Below are 26,825 nucleotides of genomic sequence, written 5' to 3'. Positions count from 1 at the left end.
CTACAGCAGCTCCTAGATCATTTGCAACACTTATGTCAGACCTGGGCCCTAAAAGTCAATATGAGTTATGAGAAAGACAAAAGTCATGGTTTTCCAGAAACGGTCCAGATGTCAGGGAAGCAGATACCCATTTGTACTTGTCCTGTATGGTAGTGAAGTGTGGGGTCCCCTGCCAAAATGCCAAATCAGGAATGTTCTAATTGGGACAAACATCCAATTGAGACTATTCACACAGAATTTTGTAAATATATATGAAAAAATCCAAATAATGCATGCAGAGCGGAACTTGGCCAATTCCCTCTCCTAATTAACATACAGAAAAGAGCATTAATTTTCCATAAGCACCTTCAAAATAGTGACCCCCACCTCCTACCATCACCAGGCCTTAAAACGCCAATGCCAAGCAGGAGTCCCCTCAGTCAGCTGGTCCTGAGTTTTACATGACATCATCCATGCAGGTTAGACCACGTGACAGAACATTGCATAATTATGATACTATCAAAGTAGAAAATATCAAACGTGCCATTTAATTTGTTCCGCTCTGCATAAACATCATATGTATATATATATATATATATTATATATATTACTCACATTCCTGCACATCAAGAGCCTACAGATAGTACTGGGGAAGCCATGCCCCAAACATTTCTTGGTCAGTGAACATCCAAGGCTACACTACAGCGCACTGCAACAAGTGTGGTGTAGACCTAAGAAGATGAAAATACTATAATTTTACAAAACCCATGAAAATCCAGATACATAGCCTACAAAACGAGCATATAGGGGATTATAGGCTTACCAAATGACAAGTGAGCAGCCGAGCATGCCACTCCCACAACGCATTGACGTTATAGCTTTGTGAGGACCTACAACCATAGCCTACAACCACTCTATGCCTACAACTGACGACCTGTCAGCTACCTGTTCAGAACACGGAACAAACGTCTCACTCAGGACTCTACTAATATAACATACGAGCCTTAATTTTTAACTATTGTATTAATAGGCCTGATGGGGCAATTCCTGTACAGCAAAATGTAAACTAGTTAATACACCAATATATATTGTTTTCATAATTGGTTGCTATATATGGTACTGTATTTAAAAGATTCAGTCTGAAAACTCTTTAAAGAAAATGTGGGCGGCTCTTAAAAGAGCCTTTGGGTTGTTGGTAAATCAAGTCAGCATTATTAACCTCCGAATCCGTACAGAGTGCGTCCCTGTCTCTTCAGAGCATAGACAACATCCATGGCGGTCACGGTCTTTCTCTTGGCGTGCTCGGTGTAGGTGACGGCGTCACGGATCACGTTCTCCAGGAACACCTTGAGGACACCGCGGGTCTCCTCGTAGATCAGACCGGAGATACGCTTCACTCCGCCACGGCGAGCCAGACGGCGAATAGCGGGCTTGGTGATTCCCTGGATGTTATCACGAAGAACCTTGCGATGACGCTTGGCGCCTCCTTTTCCAAGACCTTTTCCTCCCTTACCTCGACCTGACATTTTGAGCAGTAATGTAGTTGAAGATAGGAAATTGAATGACTTGAGAGCTCAGAGCCTTGCCTTTTTATGTGTGTTCTGAGGACGTAAGGGAGGACAGGAACAGAGAGAGCTGCGTGGGCGTATCCAATGTGGCACACACACACACACACACGCACCCCCACACGCACACACACACGCACGCACACACACACGCACACACACTTCCCCCTTGGTCACATCACCCGCACACACACACTCCTCCCCCTTGGTCACATCACCCATTTTTTTTACATTAATTGAGCACTATTCGACTCTATAATCATCTAATTGCTGCTGTTATTTTTGCCACTCCAATATTGGTTTTATTCCTTGGCATTATTTTTCTTCTTTTAAACTCCCTAATAAAGTTGATTGTACATGTTGCTTCTTCTTGCTCCTCATGTGTAGTGTATTTGGGTACTCACTACTCAAAAAAGCGCTATATACATTTGAGATAATGTAATATCATGCAAGAGACTGATAATGTATTATGTAAACATTTGTAAAAACCCTTGGAAAGCGTAAATAATAACATCCCCATGCTGTAGTCTTGATAATGTAGGCCTTTATGATTTGGACTATAAATCCACTATGTTGATGTGAGATTAAAACTGAACTGGCCTTATAATTGCGTGGTGTTTGACTTCGAATACTGGTATAAACTGCATGGTGCTCACATGATCACCATTATAATCCACCATTCCTGAATGAAGTGCCTGGTGCTGGGAGTCTGGTGCAACGCACAGGGCCTGACCTGGTGAGAGCAGGAGTGGACCTGGTGAGACGTAGGAGGGTCCCGGACAGGTGTCAACCCACAGAGCCTAGTCCTTCCATGTGCCAGAATGGTACCTCCCAGTCCCGGCAGAGTAGTTCAGGAGGAACGGATTGTGTGGCCCTGGTTTTTCCCTAATGGGACTTATCGAGGGTAGCTACTGGGACGTAAGTCGGGACTTGATCACTCCCGGCTGGGTCACCTGAGTGAGGGGTATGATGTTGCGTGACCCGAAACCCCGATGACCTTGGGATACATCACTGAGGATACGTCCCAGGTGCATCCATTTATGTATGTATTTTGTTATATATTATAGTGAGGATAGGAATCGGATACTACACACAATGTGTTTTTGATGCTGTCTGGTCAATTGGTCTGGACACGAAAATAAAATATTCTTTAATTCATTTTAACACACAGGTATAAACTGCCTGGTGCTCACATGATCAACATTATAGTGAGGATAGGATACTCTTATAAAACAATGTGGTTGGCTCTTAAAAGAGCCTTTTGTGGGTATAAAATAGAGCAGACGATTTACTTCTTTTTGGGAGCGGCCTTCTTTGCTGCCTTGGGTTTGGCAACCTTCTTAGCTGGAGCTTTCTTGGCTGCTGCGGGCTTCTTGGCCACTTTCTTGGGGCTCTTGGCGGCCTTCTTCAGGCTTTTAGCTACTACTTTCTTGGCGGCAGGCTTCTTGACCTTCTTGGGTGATTTCTTTGCGGCTGCGGGCTTCTTTGCTACCGCCTTCTTGGGCTTCTTAGCCGCTACGAGTTTCTTGGCAGCAACGGGTTTCTTTGCTTTGACTGCTTTCTTAACTGCAGGCTTCTTCACCTTTACTACTTCTGCCTTGTTAATCTTGAAGGAGCCAGACGCGCCGGTGCCTTTAAGCTGGACCAGGGTGCCTTTAGTGACCAGGCTCTTGACGGCGGTCTTTACACGGACCTTGTTCTTCTCCACATCGTAACCGCCGGCAGCCAGAGCCTTCTTGACCGCAGCGAGAGACACACCGCTCCGCTCCTTGGAGGCGGACACGGCCTCGACGACCAGCTCAGCGACGCTGGGGCCGGTATTCTTGGGTCGGGGAGCTGCCTTCTTCTTAGTGGCCTTGGCCGGTGCTGGTGCTGGTGCTGGTGCTGGAGCGACTTCTGCCATTATTCTCTCAGATAGTTGGTTGCTGTTCCTCCTCTAAAGTAAACTCTCAGAGTGATGCTGAACACACTGAGTGGGCTGAACTTAAACACCACACGAGAACCATGTAGACTCAACACACACAGCAGCAGCAGCTGTACTGTAACTTGTGTTTTCTCTTCGACTAAAACAACATATAACTATCTACTGGGTATATTATTTAATGCAACAAAGAGCTGATCAGTTAACACACATGCTCCTTTTTGACATTAATACATCTGAGATGAAAACAGCACTCTAGTTTTTAAGTTATATGATAAAAACACCACCCTTCCACAGTCCGACACATGTGTTTCCTGTCATTTGTCTTCTAAAACAATTTAAACTATGATAAATTGACAATGCTACTCAAACTCGTCTTAGCAGACATTCATGGCGACGCAATAACATAAACTATACTTTTGTTTTGTCTTCCGTTTTTCTATAAACAGAAGGTTTTCTAAGACAAGTAAACACACTCCAGTTGACAACAGCATGGTGGAGTTGATACCACATTCCAATGACAGAGGTTGTAACACTTGGTCAATTTGAGGTCCATATTGCTATAAAAATACAGAAAGCGTCATGTGTTTTCATCTTCAATCTACTGCAGGTACATTATATATTTGGCATAGGCTACACTTTCACATATTCCATGCATTACCACTAACAATAATGTGATGATGTGAGAGACAAATGTGACTTTGGAACATGATGTTGTATATTGGCATGAATTATTTTACTTAAACTGGTGTGTACAGTAGACTATACTTTTGTATTATACAAAATATTTGTTGTAATGTCACATTTTTGGACAACATGTAGACTATAATGTATTTTATGGACACTACTTCATATGTATTCTTTTCAGAGCCACCCACACTTTCTTTCAATATTTATTCAGCTAAGTTTCATGATCAATGATTAACTATTTATAAGTAACCCGTTCTCAACAGTGAGTACATTATAGTAGTAATGGATGAATTCATGACAGAGGTGAGAGTGCATATTTAGGTGAGGCTTTGAGACGACAAGCTTGTTTATGGAGCCTCACACAGCTGGACTCTAGTTAACATTATGAAATGAATGCAGTGATGTGCAGATCAAACTGTTTTCATTCTCCATTATTGCATGTGTCCGTTCAACATAAAAGGAGTAAATCTGAAATGTTGTGATTCTCTGGGTCAGAATGTATTTTTTCCCCCTAGCAATGCTGATTAATAGCACGAACATCACTTTAACCACTTTTTCAAATTAGAGAATAGCAAGCAAATCTACAAGATCACACAGACAAACATAAATTAACGAATGGCCAGTTTTATGGCATTGTCCCAATACAAACATGAAATGCCATTGACAACGAATGGGCAGTTTTGAGTGTTTGTGTTAACACGAACATTGAAGACGAGGACATGAATTGTGATTGGCCAGCCAGAATGAGATGATGTATGAGTGCCCCTCATTTCACATGGGTGGTATTTTTAAATGAACTCACACACTATTGCCAAATCAAGGGTCTGTATAATTTAGCTTAATCAGGTCCCTGGGTTCAGCAGAAGGTACTCATACAGGCCTGGAGATCACTCAGCTCATCATTATCTTAGTGATAAGACATTCTGTCAAACACCTTTCATTGTTATGAAGTAACTGACACCAAACTCTCATTTAAATGTCACATTGATCACATTATAAGAAAAGCTAATTTATCGATCTAGAAACTGCTTTCAGGTGGTGTGGGCCCCACTATGACTATTTTCCTGCTGAAATTTCTCCGATCCTTCTAAAGGCCCAATGCCCCATTGATTGGACAGATCTAGGATAGGAAAAAGAATAAAAAAAACTGTATGTCTACATGTGAATGGGCTCGAGACATGTGCATTATTGTGGCTATCTTGGTTTGTTTATCTTTTTTGTTGTTTTTCATTTTGTTTTGCTTCCTATGGTATGGATGATGGCGAAGATGCACTGGAGGAACCCCCCCTGTCCTAATGTTGTTGTTTATAATCATGTTTTTTCTGCCTGTCAGTTTGGCAAAGTATGTCCTTTATAAAGGTTTGTAAAGTAAGTAACTGTACGTGAAAACAATTATAAACCAATAAAAATATTAAAACAGAAACTGCTTCTCATTCTCTGAAAAAGACTAGTTCTACAACTTATCTTACCCATATTTGATCATGCCGATGTCGTCTATCAAACCGCATCCAAATCCAATTAGAATAGTCTCAATATAGTTTACAACAAACTCACCATTGTACTATGTATGATAAGCTTGAGTTGCCCTCTCTCACTATAAGAAGACAGGCCTGGACCCAGTTTATGTAAATAAATAAATGTATACACTTCAACTATCCACAATATCTCAAACAGTTTCTAGTACCATACACTACCAATTTGCAGTTGGTTCCAACAGTCTCCAATGCATTAGGCAAGCATTCATATTTAAAGCCCTTCTGATTGGAACAATTTACCAACAAATATTCAAACCATTTCATCCTTTAATGTTCAAAAACGCAGTGTCTTCTTATATTACGACCTCTTGTACATGCCCATGACCATCTCACTCCATTTTATCTATTATCTATATATTCATTACTTAATATGACTTAATATTATTTACTTACTTACTTCTCTTGTGTTGTCCTCCATGGGACATAAGGTTCCAATAGGATTGTTCATTGTAGTTTCTTACTATATTACTATACACTCAGGCAAACAATGAATTTACAATCAATTAGATTAACTAAATGTTTCTCTTTAACAAAGGTTCTCCAATGCTGAAAACCAAATTAAATGCATCTTAATGCTGACCTATAGTGACAGTGATACTGACGGAACAACTATTCAATCTTGTTGCTACTCTGCTTGTCTAGTGCAATACCCTGTTTTGTGCCTTTTTTCCTATTCTGTTAATTACCTTGTATTGACTGACATGACTGTATGCTTGTGGAGTCTGTGGACCCTCTCGAAAACGAGATATTGTATCTCAGGGGGTATTCCAAATCAATAATTTAAATCATCACTTGTAATAAAGGCTAGGAATGAAAATAGCTTTCCAAGCACCAACGAGTAGAATTATCAATTAATGCATTAACTAATTATATTGAGAATATTGCCACCTAAGCTAATGTATTGCCTAAATTACATATTCATTTCTGCCTCGAGACTGTAAGGGGAAATCTCTTTAAATAATACATTGGGTGGCTCTTAAAAGAGCCGTTTTGGTGTGACAGTGACAAATGAGTATATAGTTTAAGCACGTTCTCCACGGATACGACGGGCCAGCTGGATGTCTTTGGGCATGATGGTTACCCTCTTGGCGTGGATGGCGCACAAGTTGGTGTCTTCGAACAGACCAACCAGATACGCCTCGGCCGACTCCTGCAGAGCCATGACGGCGGAGCTCTGGAAGCGCAGGTCGGTTTTGAAGTCCTGGGCAATCTCCCTCACGAGGCGCTGGAAGGGCAGCTTGCGGATCAGCAGCTCGGTGGATTTCTGGTAACGACGGATCTCCCTCAGAGCCACTGTACCGGGACGGTAACGGTGAGGCTTCTTCACTCCGCCGGTCGCCGGCGCGCTCTTACGAGCTGCCTTGGTGGCGAGCTGCTTCCTGGGCGCTTTGCCGCCGGTGGACTTACGAGCTGTCTGCTTGGTTCTTGCCATTGCTTCTTCTATCAAAGCTCTGAGTGAGTAGTGGAATATTTTTCTCAGAGCAAACTGCTGCTTTTATTAGCGCCTCGGAGAAGCCGTCGTCCTCTGATTAGTCAGTGGTCAGGAACCTCCTTGTTTGGGGAGGTACCATGCATCACTGGCACCGATTGGAGGGGAACTCTTACAAACGTTGCTGCTTTAATAGCTAATAAATACTATGGATTGGAATAGTAGTTTCCACTTTCCACTGCATACCGAAAAAGATTAAATGCATTGCTCTATCTTGTATGACACGGCACAAATAAACATTTCTACTTGTAACAAAATAAAAATAATGGGGATATATCTTGTCTTAATACATAAATAACACTCACAACATATTAACTAAAATGATCAGCGAAGTGCATCACAATACATAATATTGATCAATATGAAAATACAAAACATGTAGAAATACGCGATGCGTGAGTCCATCGAAACAGACAACATCAAAGACTAATCTAAAATAAAATACCTCGTTGGCAGCTTGTTGTGAAAAGAGGTTCTTGATGCTTGTGTGAGTCTTTAGAATGTCTCTTTGACCATTTCTCCTTGGAACCTAAAACCTTAGCAGTGCAAACACACTACAGCTGCTTCAAGTGTACTGCTTCCTTGTGCAGACCAGAGTCTGTCTGAATGAGTGAGACAAAGTTTGTAGCACCTGAGTGCAATGCCATGCAATATGAAATCAATTATGAACCACATATGTATTGTACATCATGAAATTATTGGAATTATGCCTTTTGAACTTATGACCATGAATTGTTGTATTTTAGCTATTTTAAAGTAAGCATTTTAATAACAGCACTTACGTTCATAGTTTATGTATACATTTAGCCCATTTAGTTAGTGTCATATTGCATGGATAACATATTATCCCATTGGCTCTGAGAGACGTGTGGTCAAGAACCTCCGTCTTTGGGAAGAGTTTAGACTTACCGATCACACCACTAGCAGTGATTGGTGGGAAACTCATACACACTCAGCCCGCGCTCTCATCCGTCTCTATGATTGGCGGGGCGCATAGCCGCACACCATACTTTACTATGCTGAATATATAAAAGGTCTCGCACGCCTCTACTACAGCATATTACTTCGAGTGTTAATATTCTAGTAATAAACCTAACCTACTACAAAATGAGTGGCCGAGGAAAAACTGGAGGAAAGGTGAGGCAGAAGGCCAAGACCCGCTCATCCCGTGCCGGGCTCCAGTTCCCCGTGGGTCGTGTCCACAGGCTGCTGCGTAAAGGCAACTATGCCCAGAGAGTCGGTGCCGGCGCCCCGGTCTATCTGGCGGCTGTCCTCGAGTATCTGACCGCTGAGATCCTGGAGTTGGCTGGAAATGCTGCCCGCGACAACAAGAAGAGTCGTATCATCCCCCGTCACCTCCAGCTGGCCGTCCGCAACGACGAGGAGCTCAACAAACTGCTGGGTGGAGTTACCATCGCTCAGGGCGGTGTGCTGCCCAACATCCAGGCTGTTCTGCTGCCCAAGAAGACCGAGAAAGCCGCAAAGAAATAAATTACTCTACTGAACAAACTCCCACAAAGGCTCTTTTAAGAGCCACCCACTGTTTCTGCATAAGAGTCATTTCCAATATTCTGAATGTGCACATTTATAGCTTAACTTTCTATTTATCCAGTCCGTCCACATGTCTGCAATCATAACTTATTGCTGAAAAAAGTTAAATGAACCCACACTGCTTCGTGGTCGTTAATGCATTATTTTCCCGCTCTATTCTACATGAGTTTCTCAATGTACTTATGCTCCAAATGCGGTTGGTGTAATTATTTCATTTGGTTACAATACTTAATTTAAAGATACGTCAGACTTGGTGGTGTAGCAGACATGCATTGTTTTTTTACATGCTTCTTTAAGTTCATACAAATGTTGACACCAATTTATACCAAACATTTGTTGCTTGTAAATTAATGCGCAGTAGGCCTACTCAATTAAAAAAGTGACATGGCCAGTATTAACCATTATTCAGAAGAGCGTCAGAAGACTAAACTGGACTAACTGGTTTAGCCTACACTACAGGCTGTGAAAATACCATTTGCTTATAGTATTTGGATTAACTCTTTCTTGGAAAAGATGAGTGGTCCTTAAAAGGACCGTTGTGTTTAGAGCAAACGGAACAGTTTACTTGGAGCTGGTGTACTTGGTCACAGCCTTGGTGCCTTCAGACACGGCGTGCTTGGCCAGCTCACCGGGGAGCAGCAGGCGGACGGCGGTCTGGATCTCCCTGGATGAGATGGTGCGGCGCTTGTTGTAGTTAGCCAGTTTGGAGGCTTCACCGGCGATGCGCTCGAAGATGTCGTTGACGAAGGAGTTCATGATGCCCATGGCCTTGGAAGAGACACCGGTGTCGGGGTGGACCTGCTTCAGGACCTTGTATATGTAGATGGCGTAGCTCTCCTTCCTGCCCTTTCTGCGCTTCTTGCCGCCCTTCGTGGCGGTCTTGGTGACGGCTCCCTTCTTGGAGCCCTTCTTGGGCGCTGGTTTCGCTACTTCAGGCATCGTGGTTGTATTCAAGAGAATAGTTCAGTTGCAGTGAAGAATGTGTGAGACTGTGTTGTCACGGTTGTCGCACCACTATTTATACAGAGCCAATCCAAATGAAGCGTGTGACTCCTAGCATTTGATTGGCTGATCCTGCCACAAAGAGTCTTTGTTTTCTGTATTATGTTCTCCCGCTCGTGTTCTCTATTGTCCCTGTAACATTGTGAAATATACATTATGTATGTTGTATGGTAAATGTATAATTTAATGTAATTAAATATTTTGTAATGTATTTAATGTATAATTTAAAGCCCCTTTTTGTGTTTTTGCATTGATCCTCCTTTATGACGGCTGTTGCTGCTATGACACCCACATTTCCCCATGATAAAGGTATATCTATATCTGCATATTCATTTGCCACAACTTAAGCTAACTTTACATAACTATACAGGGAAACAATGTATTCTGAATATTGCAACGTAAAATAATGATAAACTGAGTGGGTCTCATGTCCAGGCCTCAGGTCCCACCTGACAGAAACCGGCCTGCTGAAACCAGGAACCGGATTAACTACTACATTAATTAACATGTTCTTTATTGGCACCACATTTCATTCATCCAGAGAGCGTACAAGCTTTACCAGAAGTAATAGAAACTGTTTTGTATTGTTGTTTTGATAATTGTTTTGATCCCCTCCTATAATGTTTGTTTTAAAAACGCTATGTATTGACAACGAAGGGATAATGAATGTTTTTTTTAGTTCAATGTTTGTTTTAAAAACGCTATGTATTGATAATGAAGGGATAGTTAATGTTTTTTGTTTTTTTTTAAACGCCATTGACAAAAAAGATAATGTAATGTTTGTTTTACATCATCATTACACCTTATCATAGCACCATGAGTTAGTAAAGTTGACACAGGTGTTTAATATACAAGAGCGGTCCTCTTGTCTGGAATTGTAAGAAACATGTTATGCAATGATGTTTACCAAAAAACTTGAACATTTGTTTGCCAGTTTGTGGCTCCAACTATTACATTCAGTCAGAGGCTACAGGCATCTTAACCTCTACATTTGGAAGGTTGAACCACCGCCTCACCAAGGGGTTTACAGTGAAGAGGGAGAGCTCAACATCTTGGCAGACTTGGCCTCTACCCCGCATTGACCATGTAGGCTACTTTTTCCTCCTCCACCCGGTCTGCTATTAATGCACTGTAGGCCTACATCTGCTTCAATGTATTGCACTGTCAGCTCATTAGAGTAAAACATTGGGTAATACTCTTTAAAGAAAATGTGGGTGGCTCTTAAAAGAGCCTTTGGGTTGTTGGTAGATTAGATCAAGTCAGCGTTATTAACCTCCGAAGCCGTACAGAGTGCGTCCCTGTCTCTTCAGAGCATAGACAACATCCATGGCGGTCACGGTCTTTCTCTTGGCGTGCTCGGTGTAGGTGACGGCGTCACGGATGACGTTCTCCAGGAACACCTTGAGGACACCGCGGGTCTCCTCGTAGATCAGACCAGAGATACGCTTCACTCCGCCACGGCGAGCAAGACGGCGGATAGCGGGCTTGGTGATTCCCTGGATGTTATCACGAAGAACCTTGCGATGACGCTTGGCGCCTCCTTTTCCAAGACCTTTACCGCCCTTGCTTTTTATATATACTTTATTGAGAAATTATTCAGGTACAATTCATGCAGAATTACATATATACATAAGTTACATCAATAAATAAATAAATCAATCAATGCATTTCAATACAAGTGTGTTTTTTTTTTTTTTACAATGTCAATAGGTGCCATGGTGTCAGTTTCTTCCTTTTTGCGTCAAGAGTTCTTTGTCTCCTTAGCTCCGTTTGTACCTGTTTGAAGACCACCTCCCCCGAGATGGCCTCCTGGTGGATCACCATGGCACACCTGGTTGCCCACAGTTTGTTTACTACAGTGCAAACCACAGTCCAATAAAAATCTTGCTCTAGGGCAGACATCCTTTCCTCGAAAACTCCGTACATGACAGCATTATAATTTATCTTAATTTTAAAAGCAATTTGTGGCATTTTCCCCCATACCAAGCTGGCCCTTTGGCAGTCCACTAACAGGTGTTCAATTGTTTCATCCGCACCACAGTTTAAAATTGGGCATTTCACGGTTTTCACAAAGCAGCTCCATTTTACGACAGCTCTTACAGCTAGTCTCCTCACAGAGACCAGCCACATTACGTCTCTCTTTTTTTCAGAGATATTTTTACTACTATTATTTTTTATGCATATCTGCTTCTGAATATTGTTGAGGTATTTGTAGGGGAAAATGCCACCATATAAATCATCACATATTTTATCATATATACATTTACTATTCATCTCAGTCCAGTCAATATTTAAATGTGCAGAATTATATACCAAATCCCCATACATGATTTTAAAATAAGGAAAAGAGCTTCTTGCCCGGCCCTTCTTTTTTGTCCAACTCAGTGCCTCCCCTATCCACATAGCCCTCCTTTTAAAACCAGCTGCTACATTTTTACAAAACGAAATTTTTAATTTAAGTCCCAAATCCACAGCCCCAAGGCCTCCATTATTTCTACTTTTATATAATAAGTCCCTCTTTGTGACTTCCCTAGTGGTTCCCCATATGAAATTAACTAATGTTTTATTTATATATTTCAGTGTCTGGTCCTTGGGAGGAAATATAGTTGCCAAAAATAACAGTTTTGCCAATACGTATGTCTTAATAATTATAATCTTTGTTCTATAACAGCATGATTTGTTTTCCCATTTTTCTAAGTCCTCCTTTATTTCTTTATCTTTATTATCCCAGTTCTTTTCATAACTGCCATTATTGCTAAACTTTACCCCCAGAACTGTCATAGTTTCTGTGTCATTTATATTTAAATTAGGCTTTGCCTCACTCCTCCCGAACCAGACACCTTCAGTTTTATCATGGTTTAATCTGGAACCTGAGATCTCTTCATAGAGTGCTAAGTGCTCATGTATAATGTCTAGTTCATTCTTATTTTTAATTATGATGGTGATATCGTCAGCGTAGGCCAAAACAACGACTCTCTCTCCACCACTAGTTTTTATACCCGTGAGTCTTTTATCATTCTTGATTTTATGTAATAATGGATTTATAGCCAAAATATAAAGAGCCGCGGACAAAGGGCACCCTTGTTTCACACCCCTCTTAATCTCAAAGGTCTCAGTTAAAACTCCATTTACATTTACCTGAACTGTGGACTGGGCATACAACAATTTGATCAGGTTAATAAAATCATGGTGAAAACCGTATACTTTTAAGACCTCCCACAAATACTCTCTGGATATAAAATCAAAAGCCTTTTTTTGATCCAAGTTTATAATAAAGAAACCCTCATTTGTATACCCACTTGTTATATCTCTTAAAATACCCAAGTTATCCCACATCAACCTTCCCTTAATAGCACATGTCTGTTCTTTTTCAACAAGTTTTTCTAAATCTGTATTTAATCTATTAACTATTATTTTTGCAAGTATTTTATAATCAACATTCATTAATGTAACATGTCTCCAATTATCTAAATTATATGATGACCCTTTTTTATATATAAGCGATATAACACCATGGTAGAAGGATGAATGCATTTTGCCCTCCTTGATCCCATCATTATATACAGAGGTTAGCATGTGCACCAATTCGTTTGCGCAGGAGAGATATAACTCATTAGGCAGGCCATCGGGGCCTGGGGATTTACCCTTACTCAACTGGACAATTGCGTCCCTCACCTCCTGATTGGTGATTTCCCCACCCGTAGAGTTACGGCCAACCTCCCTCAAATCAACTGAATCAAGGAAGGCATGCAATTTATATTCATCAATCATAGTTTTCTGGTACATCTTTTCACAGAGATTCCTAACAGTTTCTCTTTTCATCCTCTCATCCTCTACCATATCACCATTTTCATTTAAAATCGCGCTGACATGTTTACTTTGGAGTTTCTTTTTATGCATATTTATAAGACAAAGTGCATTGCTGGACGCATTTGTGTCACCCATGCCTGCCTGTAGGCGGAGGCCCTGGGAGACATCATTTAATTTGGCCAACTCAGATTCCATTTCAGTTAGTTTATCTTTATCCTCATCATTTTTATTTCCCTTAGTTTTTAGATTTATATAATCAGCCATCAATGTACTATATATTTCGTTTAGCTCTTGATTCAATATTTTACATTTGTATTTAAAGTAGTATCTTAGCCTATCTTTAGTGGTTTCCCATAAGTCAACATATGAGTTAGTTAAGACGTTTAAGCTTTTGGCAATAACCACTTCTTTTTTTAACTCTGTAAGCACGTCATTATTATTTAAACAGTTCACATTTAGTTTCCAAAAACCCTTCTTTTCTGTCTTGCCAAACCTCAAGAGGACTACTACTGCTAGATGATCTGAATTGACCAAGACACGTGTCTTATAGTATATAGGGCTAATATCATCATTTATATATATGCGGTCTATTCTTGTCTTGACATTTCTGTCAAAGCGAGTATAGCCGACCTCAGTTGGATGCAATATCCTAAACACGTCTCTCACACCACACAATTCGCTCATTTCTTTAAGGGCTATACCTTCTCTATTGCGAACCCGGGCATTCAAAGGTTGAGACGAAATCCTGTCATTATCATCAGTATAAGCATTAAAATCTCCACATAGTATAGTAAAATAACCAACTGTTAATAACTCATATAACTTTTTAAACATTCGTACTTTCCTTGCTGCATCCGGAGGAGTATATACATTTATAATTCTAATTTTTAAGTTTTGATAAAAACAATCCACTAATAAAATTCTTCCTGGAATAATTTCTCTTGCCCTTATAACCTCAGCTTTATTCTTAAAAAATACGCCTATGCCATCAGCCTTATCTGTGCCAAAAGAGATAATTGAAGTGCCCTTTTCCCATTTTAGCGTTACATCTGCAATGTCCTCCTGAGTAGTTAGTCGCAGTTCTTGTGCGCATATAATATCATACGTAGTGTTGTGCAATATGTCCATTTTTACATTTCTATTTTCCATCGACTTGATACCTCTCACGTTACAAGTGACGATAGAAAGTGTAGACATTATGATATTAAGTTAGATAGAGGCATTCATTTTCTTTTGTATTTTTTGTCCTCATTCGCCAGAGGCGACGTGAGTCGCTTCTGTTTGACACTCACATGTTGTGTAGCTCTCGGAGTTTCTTCCTCAGCTGTAGCCGCGAGAATGAGCCCCCCTCCACTGAACGTCATCTCGCTGCTTCTCGAGTTGCCACTACTCAACTCGTCGCTTGCCGAGTCGTACTCAGAATCGTCGCCTCGCTCCTCCTGCTGTTGCTCGCCGGTCCCCCCCTCATCCCCCACGCCTGAGGAATCAGACCAGGCCGGAAGCAGCTCGTTGACAGCCCTCTCCAGTTGTCTGACAGCCTCCTCCGTCTCCTCCGCTGCTGCTGTCTCCGGGAGGCAGAGACGCTGTTGTCTCTCCGCAGTAGCCGCTCTGACTCCTTCAGCAGCTGCTCTCATGATGTTGGCCACGGCGAAACTGCCATTCCCACGTCCTCTTCCTCTTCCTCTGCTAGTCACGGTCACACCCGCTGCCATCTCGTCAGTCACCCGTCGCTGGATCGCCTGGATCGCCTCCTCGTCACTGACTGAGCCTGCCTCCTCCCCCGGTACCTCGTCTCCCGGGATCACCAGTAGTGCAGGCTCCGTCTGCACGGTACGGCTCTGCCCACTGTCAGCCGACAGTGGGGTGCTGGCGTTAGCCGGTGGCGGCGGTCTGGTGCGCCCCTGTAGACCGACGAAGCGGTTCTGCTGTTCCTCGGCTCTCTCTTTCCTCTCTGCACGTGCCTTGTTGCTGTAGGACTGAGGGCACTGGAAAAAGGAGTGTCCCCTCTCTCCACACAGGCTGCATTCAGCGTCGTTCGTACACTCTTTGGCTTTGTGGCCCAAGTTCCCACATCTCCAGCACTTCACCTGTGTGCACTCTCGGACCTGGTGCTCCGTGCTGTTGCACACAAAACACCGCGTCTGCTGTCCAGGATAGTAAATCCGCCCGTTGTATGGGCCCAGGGAAATAGAGCTTGGCAGTGACATACGTTGCTTTTTTTCATCGTGCTTGAGTTCAACCTTATACTTGCGTACTCCATACCAGATCCCAAACTGGTCGAGTGGTTTGTATGGCTGCTCTTTTATTGAACAGTACCGTTTTAGGTACAGCTCCACATCATGATCTGAGACCCGGCCGGTCCAGAACTTGACTACAACGTTCACTGTCCCTATATTAACAGAGGATTCAATGGACCAGCCCGTCCATGTATCCTGCAGTTTGTCAGACTCATATTGCTCCAGGAAGCGACGGAGTGTCGACTCCTGGTAGAAACAAAGTTCGAACTCACGTCGGTTTGGCAAGGCAATAAAAGAGTAAATGTCCTTTGCACATACTAGGTTCGACTTGAACAAAAGCTCTTTGCCTACAAAATCCCTTGTCGGGAGCTCGGCCTCACCCGTGTATTTTAGCCTTGCCCAGTTATTGGAGAACTGGGAGGCAAACGAAGAAGACATAGCTAGGGCATAGCTACTAGGGATCTTAACCTGCCATTTTGAGTGGTATAGTAGCTAAAGAAAATTTAAATACAATTAATTTCCTCCCTTGCCTCGTCCTGACATTTTGAGTAGAAGTGTGGTTGAAGATAGAAAACTGAATGATTTGAGAAGCAGCCAGAGCCTTGCCTTTTTATGTGTGTTCTGAGGACGTAAGGGAGGACAGGCACAGAGAGAGCTACGTGGGCGTTGCCAATGTTTACCCCCCCCCCACACACACACACACATACATACTCCTCCCCCTTGGTCACATCACCCATTTGTTTTTACAGTAATATTGCTATTCAACCCTATAATCATATAATTGCTGTTATTTTTGGTCAATATTTTTGCCACTCCAATATTGCTTTCCATGTTTTTATTGGTTTTATTCCTTGGCATTATTCTTCTTTAATAAAGTTGATTTTACATGTTGCTTCTTCTTGCCCCTCATCTGTAAAGTGTATTTGGGTACTCACAACTCAGAAAAGCGCTACATAATTTTGAAATACTATTATTATTATTATATATTATCATGCAATAGATTTATACAATAATTTATATGTAAACATTTGTAAAAAAAAAAAAACCTTGGAAAACATAAATAACATTCCATGATGACTTCATGACTTATCTTCACATGCTGCAGTCTCGATAATGTATAGGCCTTTATGATTTGGAACTATTTGTGCGATTACAGGCTCTCAGTCAAATCTGGTCACATGTGTTCATTGTCCACTATTCAATGTTGATTTGAACCAAACTGATTCATGGTATAGCAAAATTTGGACATGTATTAGCTATGAGAGAAATTCTGGATTAGAATGTATAGACTTTGGAACATGATGTTGTATATTGGCATGAATTATTTTACTTAAACTGGTGTGTACAGTAGACTATACTTTTGTATTAATACAAAATAATTTGTTGTAGTGTCACATTATGGACAACATGGAGACTATAATGTATTTTATGGACACTACTTTATATGTATTCTTTTCAGAGCCACCCACAATTTAGTTCAATATTTATTCAGCTAAGTTTCATCATGATCAATGGGGACAATAATTAAATACAGTATATGTAACCCGTTCTCAACAGTGATATCAAAGTACATTAGTAGTAATGGATGAATTCATGATAGAGGTGGCAGTATATTTAGGTGAGGCGGATTTGAGACGACAAGCTTGGTTATGGAGCCTCACACAGCTGGACTCAAGTTAACATTAAGAAATTAATGCAGTGATGTGCAGATCAAAGTGTTTTCATTCTCCATTATTGCATGTGCCTAAAAGGAGTAAATCTGAAAGGTTGTGATTCTCTGGGTCAGAATGTATTTTTTTCCCCTAGCAATGCTGATTAATAGAACGAACATCACTTTTTCAAATTAGAGAATCGCAAGCAAATCTGCAAGATCACACAGAGTCACAGACAAACATGAAATGCCATTGACCATGAATGGCCAGTTTTACGTCATTGTCCCAATACAAACATTAAATTCCATTGACAATGAATGGCCAGTTCTGAGTGTTTGTGTTAACACAAACATTGAACACGAGGACATAAATTGTGATTGGTCAGAATGAGATGATGTATGATGATAAGAGCGCCCCTCACTTCACACGGGTGTGATTTTTGTTTGCATTGTATTCAGTATTCTAATGTCATTTCACAAATATGTTTCCTTTTCTTGGTGTTCTGTGTAAAGCACCTTGTTGAAATAAAATTGGCTTTGCCTTTCATGAGATAGAAATGCCCTTAAATGGGGTCCGTAGACTAATGCACGTCAAACTGGGGGTCCTTGAAATTAAACGGGTTGAGAATCACTGCTAGAGCTGTACTTTATTGTATGACAAGTATGCTACCAGATCTACCATCTCACAACGCATCACTGTGAGACTCTGATGGTATAGAATCTATATATCACATATTTTTGACAAAATGTAGGCCCATTCTATGGCAAATTGCCAAAAGAGGCCAGGGGCCATGTTGAACTTTGTTCATGTGTCATGCTAATTCCTGAGGTGGAAATAACCGGGTGGGGCGTGGTGCCGTGCATTGATCCTGACTTGCATCGTTACAGAGTAGGCCCGGCCGGTGGAAGACAATGAACTCAACTGCTGGGACGAACATGAGCCACTTCTGTTGAACCTGTACAAAGATCTGATCATTCATCCATCGAGTCTCCATCATCAAGAAAGTACTGTAGGCTACATATTTGATGTATTGTCCAGTGAACATTTAGTTTCCCCCTCCACAAGATGCTGTGGCGGGCAGACGGACGGACTACTGTATCTACTTATATATAGAATCACGGTAGCATTTTGCTAACCTGGTAAACAGTAAATATATAATTTACTTAGGTATTTTAGCTTTACTCCAAGTATTGTATTGTCATTTTACTTCTTCTCCACTACATCTCAGAGGCAAATATTGTTTTACTCCACAACATTTATTTTAAAACTTTAGTTACCGGTACTTAGATTTTGATTAATTATATAAACTCCAGTTGTAAACATTTTGGCCATTTGTAAATGGCAGGAAAAAAAGATTGTTTTTACATTTGAAAAAACTTTGAATGAGACATAATCTGCATAAAGAGTACTTTATACTTTTGGTACTTTTGTTATATATATATTTTTTATCCCACGATTTTGTAACCCATTTTTTACCCCTGTGTCAATCATCTAATGTGATCCTGGGCTCTCCACACCCTCCACCAACCTAGTCCCCATATATGGGGGACAAGGGGAGAGCAACGGACTTGAACTCATGCTTCCTTCATGCCCGAGTGTCCAAGTTGCTCCTTTACACCTGACAGGGGGGAGTTTCCCTGGTTGGACGTAGCGCGTGGAAGGAACACGTCATTCCAACCAGTTCCTTTCCCCTCCATCAGGCGCCCCGGCTGGCCAGGGGGAGGCAGTTTAGTGACCAGCATGTTTTTTGTGAGGGTACCTACCCTATAACCTGACGCTGCCAGATGCAAGAAGCTTGCTACACAAATTTGTTTCACAGCTTATTGGGATCTGGGATCTCTGGAGCAAATTCGATGACAGGGCTGTTCCTTTTTTTCAAGATACTTGGTAGATGACTGGATGGACCGTCTGTCTATCACCGCGTGGGCGTGCAAACACAACCAATCATATTGACGTGTCTATATAGCATCACATCTGGTTTCGCACATGTCCCGCCCTTAGCTCACGCGGATTGGTTCGAACCACGAGTGGTTCGGCGTTAGCTCGACTCCCTGAGAGATCCCAGATGGATGCTGTGTTGGGGAACATGGTTACCCAATACCGCCCCCAGCTGGCAGAGTCAGGTTACCTACCCTAGGGGACACGGGGAGAACATGCAAACTCCACACAGAAAGGCCCTTTCGCCAACCCCGCCTTCGGGTATGGGCACTGATGACGCGGAGGAGGAAACACGCCGCCAGCACCCACAGCATCCCGAGCGGGAATCGAACCCAGGACCTTCTATAGCTGTGAGGCGACAGCACTAGGCCTACTACTACCAAGTACATGTTGATGCCAATACCTTTTTACTCAAGTAAATTGAATTATGGTCTTTTAGACTTGTAACAGAGTAGTTCTAAATTGCAGTACTGACACTTTTACTAAAGTAAAACATTAAGGTCTAGGAAAGTCAATGTTAACATTGTCTTGTAAAGCAGTGGATCTTCATGTCCTTTTAGTCCAGCTAGGGGTCCATATATCTTGGCTATTCAAAAACAGGCTTAGCAGACCTACCTACAAGCTCAGTGCGTCACTTTGTGCCACACCGCAAACTTGTACATCTGCTATTTTTACACAAAAACATTTGAGAACTGTGATGTCACCAACATGACCAGAATGATGATGATATATGATCATATCTCCTTTGTCAAAAATAAAACTTTTGCTTTGGCTTCTGTAAAGTGTTTACTACTTGGAATGTATTTCTGCACAGCATCCTCATACAATATCACTATCTAGGCCTAGACCATCTTGCATGCGTAACAAAGGGAACCATTTAATATGTTGACATTCTGTATGTTAAATAAAAATCACACCCGTGTGAACTGAGTGGTGCAACTCCCCTCTCCCCCCTCCTCTCTCTCTCTCTCATTAGCAGGCAACAGTGCAGCACTAATACTATCTCTCTCTCACCGTTTCTGGCAAACAGCGCCCCTACTGGTACTCAGTCATACTCATGCTCATTAATACATACATAGGTGAACACGGACACATACATACATACATACATACATAGGTGAACACGGACACATACATACATACATACATATACATAGGTGAACACGGACACATACATACATACATACATACATAGGTGAACACGGACACATACATACATACATACATACATATACATAGGTGAACACGGACACATACATACATATATACATATACACGGACATTGCTGGTTGTAGGAGTGGTTGCACCACTCAAAAAAGGCAATTCTGATTAAAGTAGAGCTCTGTAAAGAAAACTGTACATGAAGGAAACAATTATGTTTAATTCAAATAAATTAAATTACAAAAATCTATTTTATTTGACTATGCATTAGGGCCATTTGGACACCCATGACAGAGTTATCATTCAGCCGGGGACCCTGTGGAGTGTGGAACCCCTTCAAGGATTCCCGGAAGCCCACTGTGAGACCCAGCGATTTAAATTAGTGAAACATATAACTTTCGATCAGTTATACATAATGACCCGACTGAGCAGTATAGAAAACACATAATGATTCAACTGAGCAGTATAGAAAATACATAATGATTCAACTGAGCAGTATAGAAAAAAAACAAAGAACGATTGATAACAAACAATCAAGCACTTTTCTTTTGCTCATCTTTTTTATTTCATGATTAATATTCACATCACTGGTTAACAATTAATCACAATGAACATCGCTTTCATACCAAATATTCATCTCAGGTCAGGGAAGGGGGGGGGGGGGGGGGGCTCTACCTAAACTATCAGATGCCTCTAACAACCAGCAGGTGGCGTACGTCGTCTTCTGCATGCTCGTACCACGGTGGCGTGCCCTACAGAATACTACGATATACAGAATACTACGGTATACACGTACAGTACGCTATAGTACACACGCCACGCAACACTGGGAAGCATAGCTTCCTCTTCTCGTCTCCTGCAGGGCAGCGAAGCGGCCTGCCCAGTATACGCGGTACATTACATTAAAGTCCACCAAGACATTTGGTGGGTACGGTCTCCATTCCGTCGCGAGGAGACGAGTAGAGGGAGCATGCTTTTCGGTGTTGGAACGTGCCTCTGTAGGTGGGAGACATAGCAAAGGGGGCTCCAGGTTCACATATATCTACCAACACTTCCAGGAGGTTTCTCCCTGTATTAAAATGTTAAAGCATTTTTAGTTGGTTAAGTCTCTTTAAAAAAAGAGCGCGACTTGGAATGTTACATTCGTCACAATTTCAATGTGTCCCTTAATTCTCATGATGAAATCGTTATTTTATTTCGTCAAATTGTGCCAAATCCTTTCACTTGATTTAAAAGTCTCAGTGTTGGTAGGTGTATACGTCCAGTCCAAGATGTCTATAGATAGGAGCTGTCTAATACAAAACATATTACCTTGGCTACCTGCAGCTATACCACATGCCAAAAAGACTGATACTGGTCACTGTTGAATCTATAGTGTGTGGGAGAGGGGGGGGGGTATAGGCAGGGCATCAAGCAGGCGGAAGCATGGCCACGTGTGCCGGGCACCGTTATGCCCCGCTGAGCGTGCGCAACGTGGCACCCTCCGCACCCCCCTTCCAGCGCTGATGCGTGAGCGTGCCCGTGGGAAATAAGTCTCGTATTCCCCGACGACTACAGAGACGAACCCGACACACATCGCCCTACGGAGACGAACCTGACACACATCGCCCGATATCCTGCCCCGCCGGCTTGAGTCCAGTGTTTACTTTCTGTGGTCTATCTTCCAAAACAGAAAAAATTTAAGACAAACCTCCATACAAGTACTCATAATCTTGCGTCTTTAATACAATACATTGTTTTTTTAAAAACATTCTTGAAACTTCAGCAGCCCTTTTCTTGGTGGAAAAAGGCAATACTCCTTACGTCTTCGATCGCAATAATAACAGTAGTACTAATATGAATCATAATGATAACAGGTTTAGGAACGCCAGGGCTCATATGTCCATATTACCCTGTCAGTAACTTTTTTTGTGTGTGTGTGTTTGTTTGTTTGCTTGTTTTTCTTTAATTTATTTTATTTTAGTTACTTTTATAGTGATAAAAACATGGTGGTGTCTATATACATGGGGACAGTGTGAGGGACTAGTAAAGCGCAATAACTGGGGTTTGAAAGGTGGTGAAAACACGTTAGACTGAATCGGTTGTTACATTCTGACCAAGCTGCAAAGCAAACCCCCCACTTAACCTGATTGTTATACATTATTAACCTAGTCTTAATACTTAACCCTAGTCAACCAGTATAATCACAAACCTAACCGTACCGTTATCTCACTGGGAAATGAAAATGCCTAAACTACATTTTAGATAAAGGAGGGGATAAAAAGTGATCACGTTTTGAAGTTACGGTGATTTTGGACTTTGCACCCTGGCCAGAAAATGTAACAATGCCAATATAGGCACAACGAGAGGGCAGACCGGAGAGTTTGAGTGACAGACCATCATAGCCAATAGCACGACACCAATAACCACTAAAAATCCACGAACCTGCACCAATGAGTTGACAGGAAACTATGTCACCTGACATGGGGGGAAGGGGGGGGGGGGGGGTACAAGATCTGCTGATCCACATCGAAACTACTACTGATCCTACATAAGACCCTTCAAAGTGCTTTTCATGTCATTCTTGGAGAAAGATTATATTCACTTTACTGTACTTAACGTGTTTTATATAGGCATTTGTTTGTTGATCATTTGATCATTTTGCTGTTTGATTATCAGTGCTTTTGACTACCAATAGTTTTGCTCGATCCTGGCCACACGCCACACACATTCAAACACGGTATAGATAAATATTTCACTGAGATACAGTAAAAGCAGCTTTGCGTTACACTATTGCATCATAAAAAGGGGAACGAGATCGTGTCCGAACCAGAGAAACGTACGACGTCTTGGATGTTTTGAAGGGTGAGCTGTACGGTATACATCGAGTATTGATTCACTGCTAAACACACAATAACATCGCCCTTGAGAAGTAGAGGCTATAGTTTAGATGGAAACAAGATGTTCTGCCGGGGGATTCTCTATTATTTAAAGGTCAGCTTTTGTCTAAATCTATTCTAAAAAGAAAAAAAGAAGAAAAAGAAGCCAGACTATCAGTGTTCCACAGGCTACAAGTGCGCCCTCTACAGGTCGGATCCGGTAACAACACTTCACGCATCTGACAAGCTAACGCAACAGGCTGCAAACGCTGTTGCCCCTCGATCGGTTTGACCTGAAACCATCCCAGTCACATAATAATAATAATAATAATAACAACAATAATTGCACATTAAATATAGAGGTGGTGGGAGAGCGGACACTGTCTCCATTCTAATCATGACAATAAGTTACGGTTTGTGAGTGACACGTACTCTACTAACTGTATAGCAACTCTGCGGGCGCCAGGCCGGCCGGGCGGGCGCTGTCAATCAGAACTATATCACAGTGTTGTTTTTACCTCAGAGCAAAAGGACATTTGTGTTCTCTGTTGAAATAATAGAAGTTTATCGATCTCCACTGTACTTTTTCCCTTTCCATAATAAGTTTATCAACATGCCTAATCATGTCCAATTCTGTTTTGGTCTCGCCCTAATGACAGTTATGATGTCGTTGTGATAAAAATGGGAACAACGGAACGGCACATACATCACCACTGCTTTGAACATGGAAGGTCAGCAAGACCATGAAAACACACACAGTTGGTTTCATTTTAAAACACAGAAAAAAGTTGGAATAGTTTTGTAAAATATGTGACTATTGTTTATTTTATTGTAAAGTTTAGATTTCCGTTTTGTTTGTACAGTAGGTGCGTGTGCGTGTGCATGTGCACGTTTGTGCGTGCATGCGTGTGTGTGTGAGAATAAAGTTAGCGCAGTCTATGACATCGTCGGCTAGTGGGAGGTGTTAAGAGAAGGGTGGGTGTGGCTCCGTGACCTCACATCCTGTCCACGTGACCCAGGAAAAGCCATATAAGGGTGCGGCTGCTGTCTTATCTCTCTCTGACGGCCAATCAGATGATAGCTACGGCCCAGCGTGACCTGTGACAGCTAGGGGGAACGTTTGAGAGCATATGGGGATCACTCTCTGACGTATAGATCGGGGTTTACGATGTGCTGGAGAAACAAAAAAACGGGATTCCACCCAGTGTTGTTTTCGTCGACTAAAACTAAGACGATTTTTTTTCGTCTACAACCTTTTTTCACTGAGGAAAACGAAATGGAAACTAAATGAAAACTAAGCTATGGTGACTAAAACTAAGACTAAATGTATTGACAATTTCGTCAACAGACTAAAATCTTAGCCAGGGACTAGTGGACAAGAGATCCAGTATCAAGTCATTTTACACCTGGTTGCATGCTGAAAATAGCAGATCTACAAGCTCACAACGTGTGGCGTTGTGAGCTTGCAGATCTGCTATTTTCAGCAAGTGCATCAAGTCACCGACAAAATACATTTTAGTCGAATAAATCAACTGTGGATTTAGTCGACTAAAATCTTATGACATTTAGTCGACTAAAACTAGACTAAAACATTTCAGGTGACTAAAACTAAATTAAAACTATTCAAGGGACTATGACTAAAACTAAAATCAAAATGTGCTGCCAAGACAACACTGATTCCACCCCCTACCTAATAATCACTGAAAGACGTAAAGAAGTGAAATGATTTGGGTTGGTTGACGACCTGCAGGTGTTTTTGACCAGATTATGGTTCGATGGCCTCTGGGTGAAACGCTGCCGCATTGGGAGCTTGTTGTGAGAGCTGGGTATAAACAAACAAAAGATAAAGATAAAAGGTTAATCATGCAGTAATCAGTTATAGAGCGGGACAAGTTAATATTCAATATTAAAGTATTATTAGAATAGATTAAGGTTAGGTTAGATTAAATTAGATACTTGTTAAGTGTCTGGTTGAGTGTGAGGATGCGGGCGCTATAATCACTCTGGAAATATAGAGAGAGTTTGGTTAAAATGGTTTGGGAATGTATGGAACTCAACGAGAGCCAAGCCTGACATTTACACGTATTGTTTTTTTTGCCCGTCATACTGTGTATATTGTATATATATATATACATCCACTGTGGCGTGTGCAATAACTTGTGTTCAATGCTAATCGCACAGATCTGAATCAGTGTGTTAAAAGCCCAGGCCAGTGATCCGTATCGCAGTCTAGATCGAAGAAACGTTATTTAGCCTATCTACCTTTTCAGACTGACACGCCTATAGTAGTAATGAGAGGCGTTCGTTTATTTTGGACACGCAGAGAGGTTGAGGGGGGGAGGGGGGGCGATTAGGATTACACAAGCGTATATTTTCACGGGCATGAAGTCCAATATATACTCTGTAGTACGATGGTGTCACTGGCTAACGACATCAGTTGTTTTCAGCAAGCGACCTCATCCTCGTCCTGCCATGGAGTATAAATTAAGCTTTGGACCGTCCTCAACGCATTGGGAGGTCACACTACTGAACCCAGAACATAGGTACTACCCCCCCCCTCTCTCCTCCTCCCATCAGGCCATACAATGTGATCTTACCCAAACCACATCCCTCTTCCTCTGTGCCCATCACTGCTAGCTGCATGGGACATATTTGTACACAGATATAGCATATTCAACCATGAATAATGGGGGGAAATAGAGCACTGTAATAATGATGTAATGGGGGGATATTATAGTGATCAGGCTATTGTGAAGTATATTGGAAACCCATTCGGTACGGGAGCCCCTTTTGGGGTTCTTGTTTGTATTATAGCAACATAACATTTATGTTATTATTTTTGAAAAACTGTGTTTTCTTTTTTCAATCGGCCAAAATGGTTTAAGACCGGTGGCTGAGAAGTTGGAATGTGCTGATTTTCAAAGTGTCCAAAGTGTCCCTCTGCTACCTAATTTCCAAAGTGTCCTTGTCCCTCTGCTATCTGGTAACTAGCTAGCCCTCGGCGGGTTCCTGTGGTCTGCTTCTAAGTGTAAAGTGTAAAGGGACCGGGGTCTCTAAAAGGAACATGCATGGACCGTCGCCTGGCGATGAAGACAGGACCCTGGAGGAACTAACAGGGAACCGCCTGGTGATGAAGACAGGAGGACCCTGGTGGAACTAACAGGGAACAAGGCAGGACAATCAAAATCGTTCCAGAGGTTCTGATCGAACTACGCCCCAGAGTTTAAAAAATAAAAACGGATGTCTGGGGTCGGAAATTGGGTTTGGATGATTGCAGGGATGGTAATTATTAATATTATTTGACCATTAAGGCCTGGATCAGATAATTAACTGCTGGAAATGCATGCACTGCTCCGTACAACTTTCATACACCCTTTACAACAATCGTGGGGCCAGGGTCTCCTTTAGAGCCAGCAGGTACTGGGGGAGACTTTTCA

General features: G+C 41.8%; 5 protein-coding genes across 5 annotated transcripts; 1 reads left to right on the top strand and 4 right to left on the bottom strand.

Moving 5' to 3' along the window:
* Positions 1-1,193: 1,193 nt before the first annotated feature.
* Positions 1,194-1,505, bottom strand: LOC308325944 (histone H4; the record flags this gene model as incomplete). The annotated part of the gene is made up of 1 exon (XM_080778726.1): positions 1,194-1,505. The coding sequence occupies one exon, from the start codon at positions 1,503-1,505 to the stop codon at positions 1,194-1,196; it is 312 nt and encodes a 103-aa protein (XP_080634852.1).
* A 1,327-nt stretch (positions 1,506-2,832) lies between these two features.
* LOC308325937 (histone H1-like) lies at positions 2,833-3,447 on the bottom strand (the record flags this gene model as incomplete). The annotated part of the gene is made up of 1 exon (XM_080778719.1): positions 2,833-3,447. One exon carries the CDS (start codon positions 3,445-3,447, stop codon positions 2,833-2,835), a length of 615 nt encoding a protein of 204 aa, XP_080634845.1.
* Positions 3,448-6,711: 3,264 nt separating this feature from the next.
* On the bottom strand, positions 6,712-7,122 carry LOC308326332 (histone H3.2; the record flags this gene model as incomplete). The annotated part of the gene is made up of 1 exon (XM_080779138.1): positions 6,712-7,122. One exon carries the CDS (start codon positions 7,120-7,122, stop codon positions 6,712-6,714), a length of 411 nt encoding a protein of 136 aa, XP_080635264.1.
* A 1,164-nt stretch (positions 7,123-8,286) lies between these two features.
* LOC308325782 (histone H2A-like) lies at positions 8,287-8,670 on the top strand (the record flags this gene model as incomplete). The annotated part of the gene is made up of 1 exon (XM_080778474.1): positions 8,287-8,670. The coding sequence occupies one exon, from the start codon at positions 8,287-8,289 to the stop codon at positions 8,668-8,670; it is 384 nt and encodes a 127-aa protein (XP_080634600.1).
* Positions 8,671-9,291: 621 nt separating this feature from the next.
* LOC308325148 (histone H2B 1/2-like) lies at positions 9,292-9,669 on the bottom strand (the record flags this gene model as incomplete). The annotated part of the gene is made up of 1 exon (XM_080777559.1): positions 9,292-9,669. One exon carries the CDS (start codon positions 9,667-9,669, stop codon positions 9,292-9,294), a length of 378 nt encoding a protein of 125 aa, XP_080633685.1.
* Positions 9,670-26,825: the final 17,156 nt, after the last annotated feature.

The sequence above is a fragment of the Protomyctophum bolini genome, assembly GCF_963924005.1.
Source record: "Protomyctophum bolini genome assembly, chromosome: 12".
NCBI classification, from domain to species: Eukaryota; Metazoa; Chordata; class Actinopteri; order Myctophiformes; family Myctophidae; genus Protomyctophum; species Protomyctophum bolini.
This window is presented reverse-complemented; position numbering and strand designations above follow the sequence as displayed.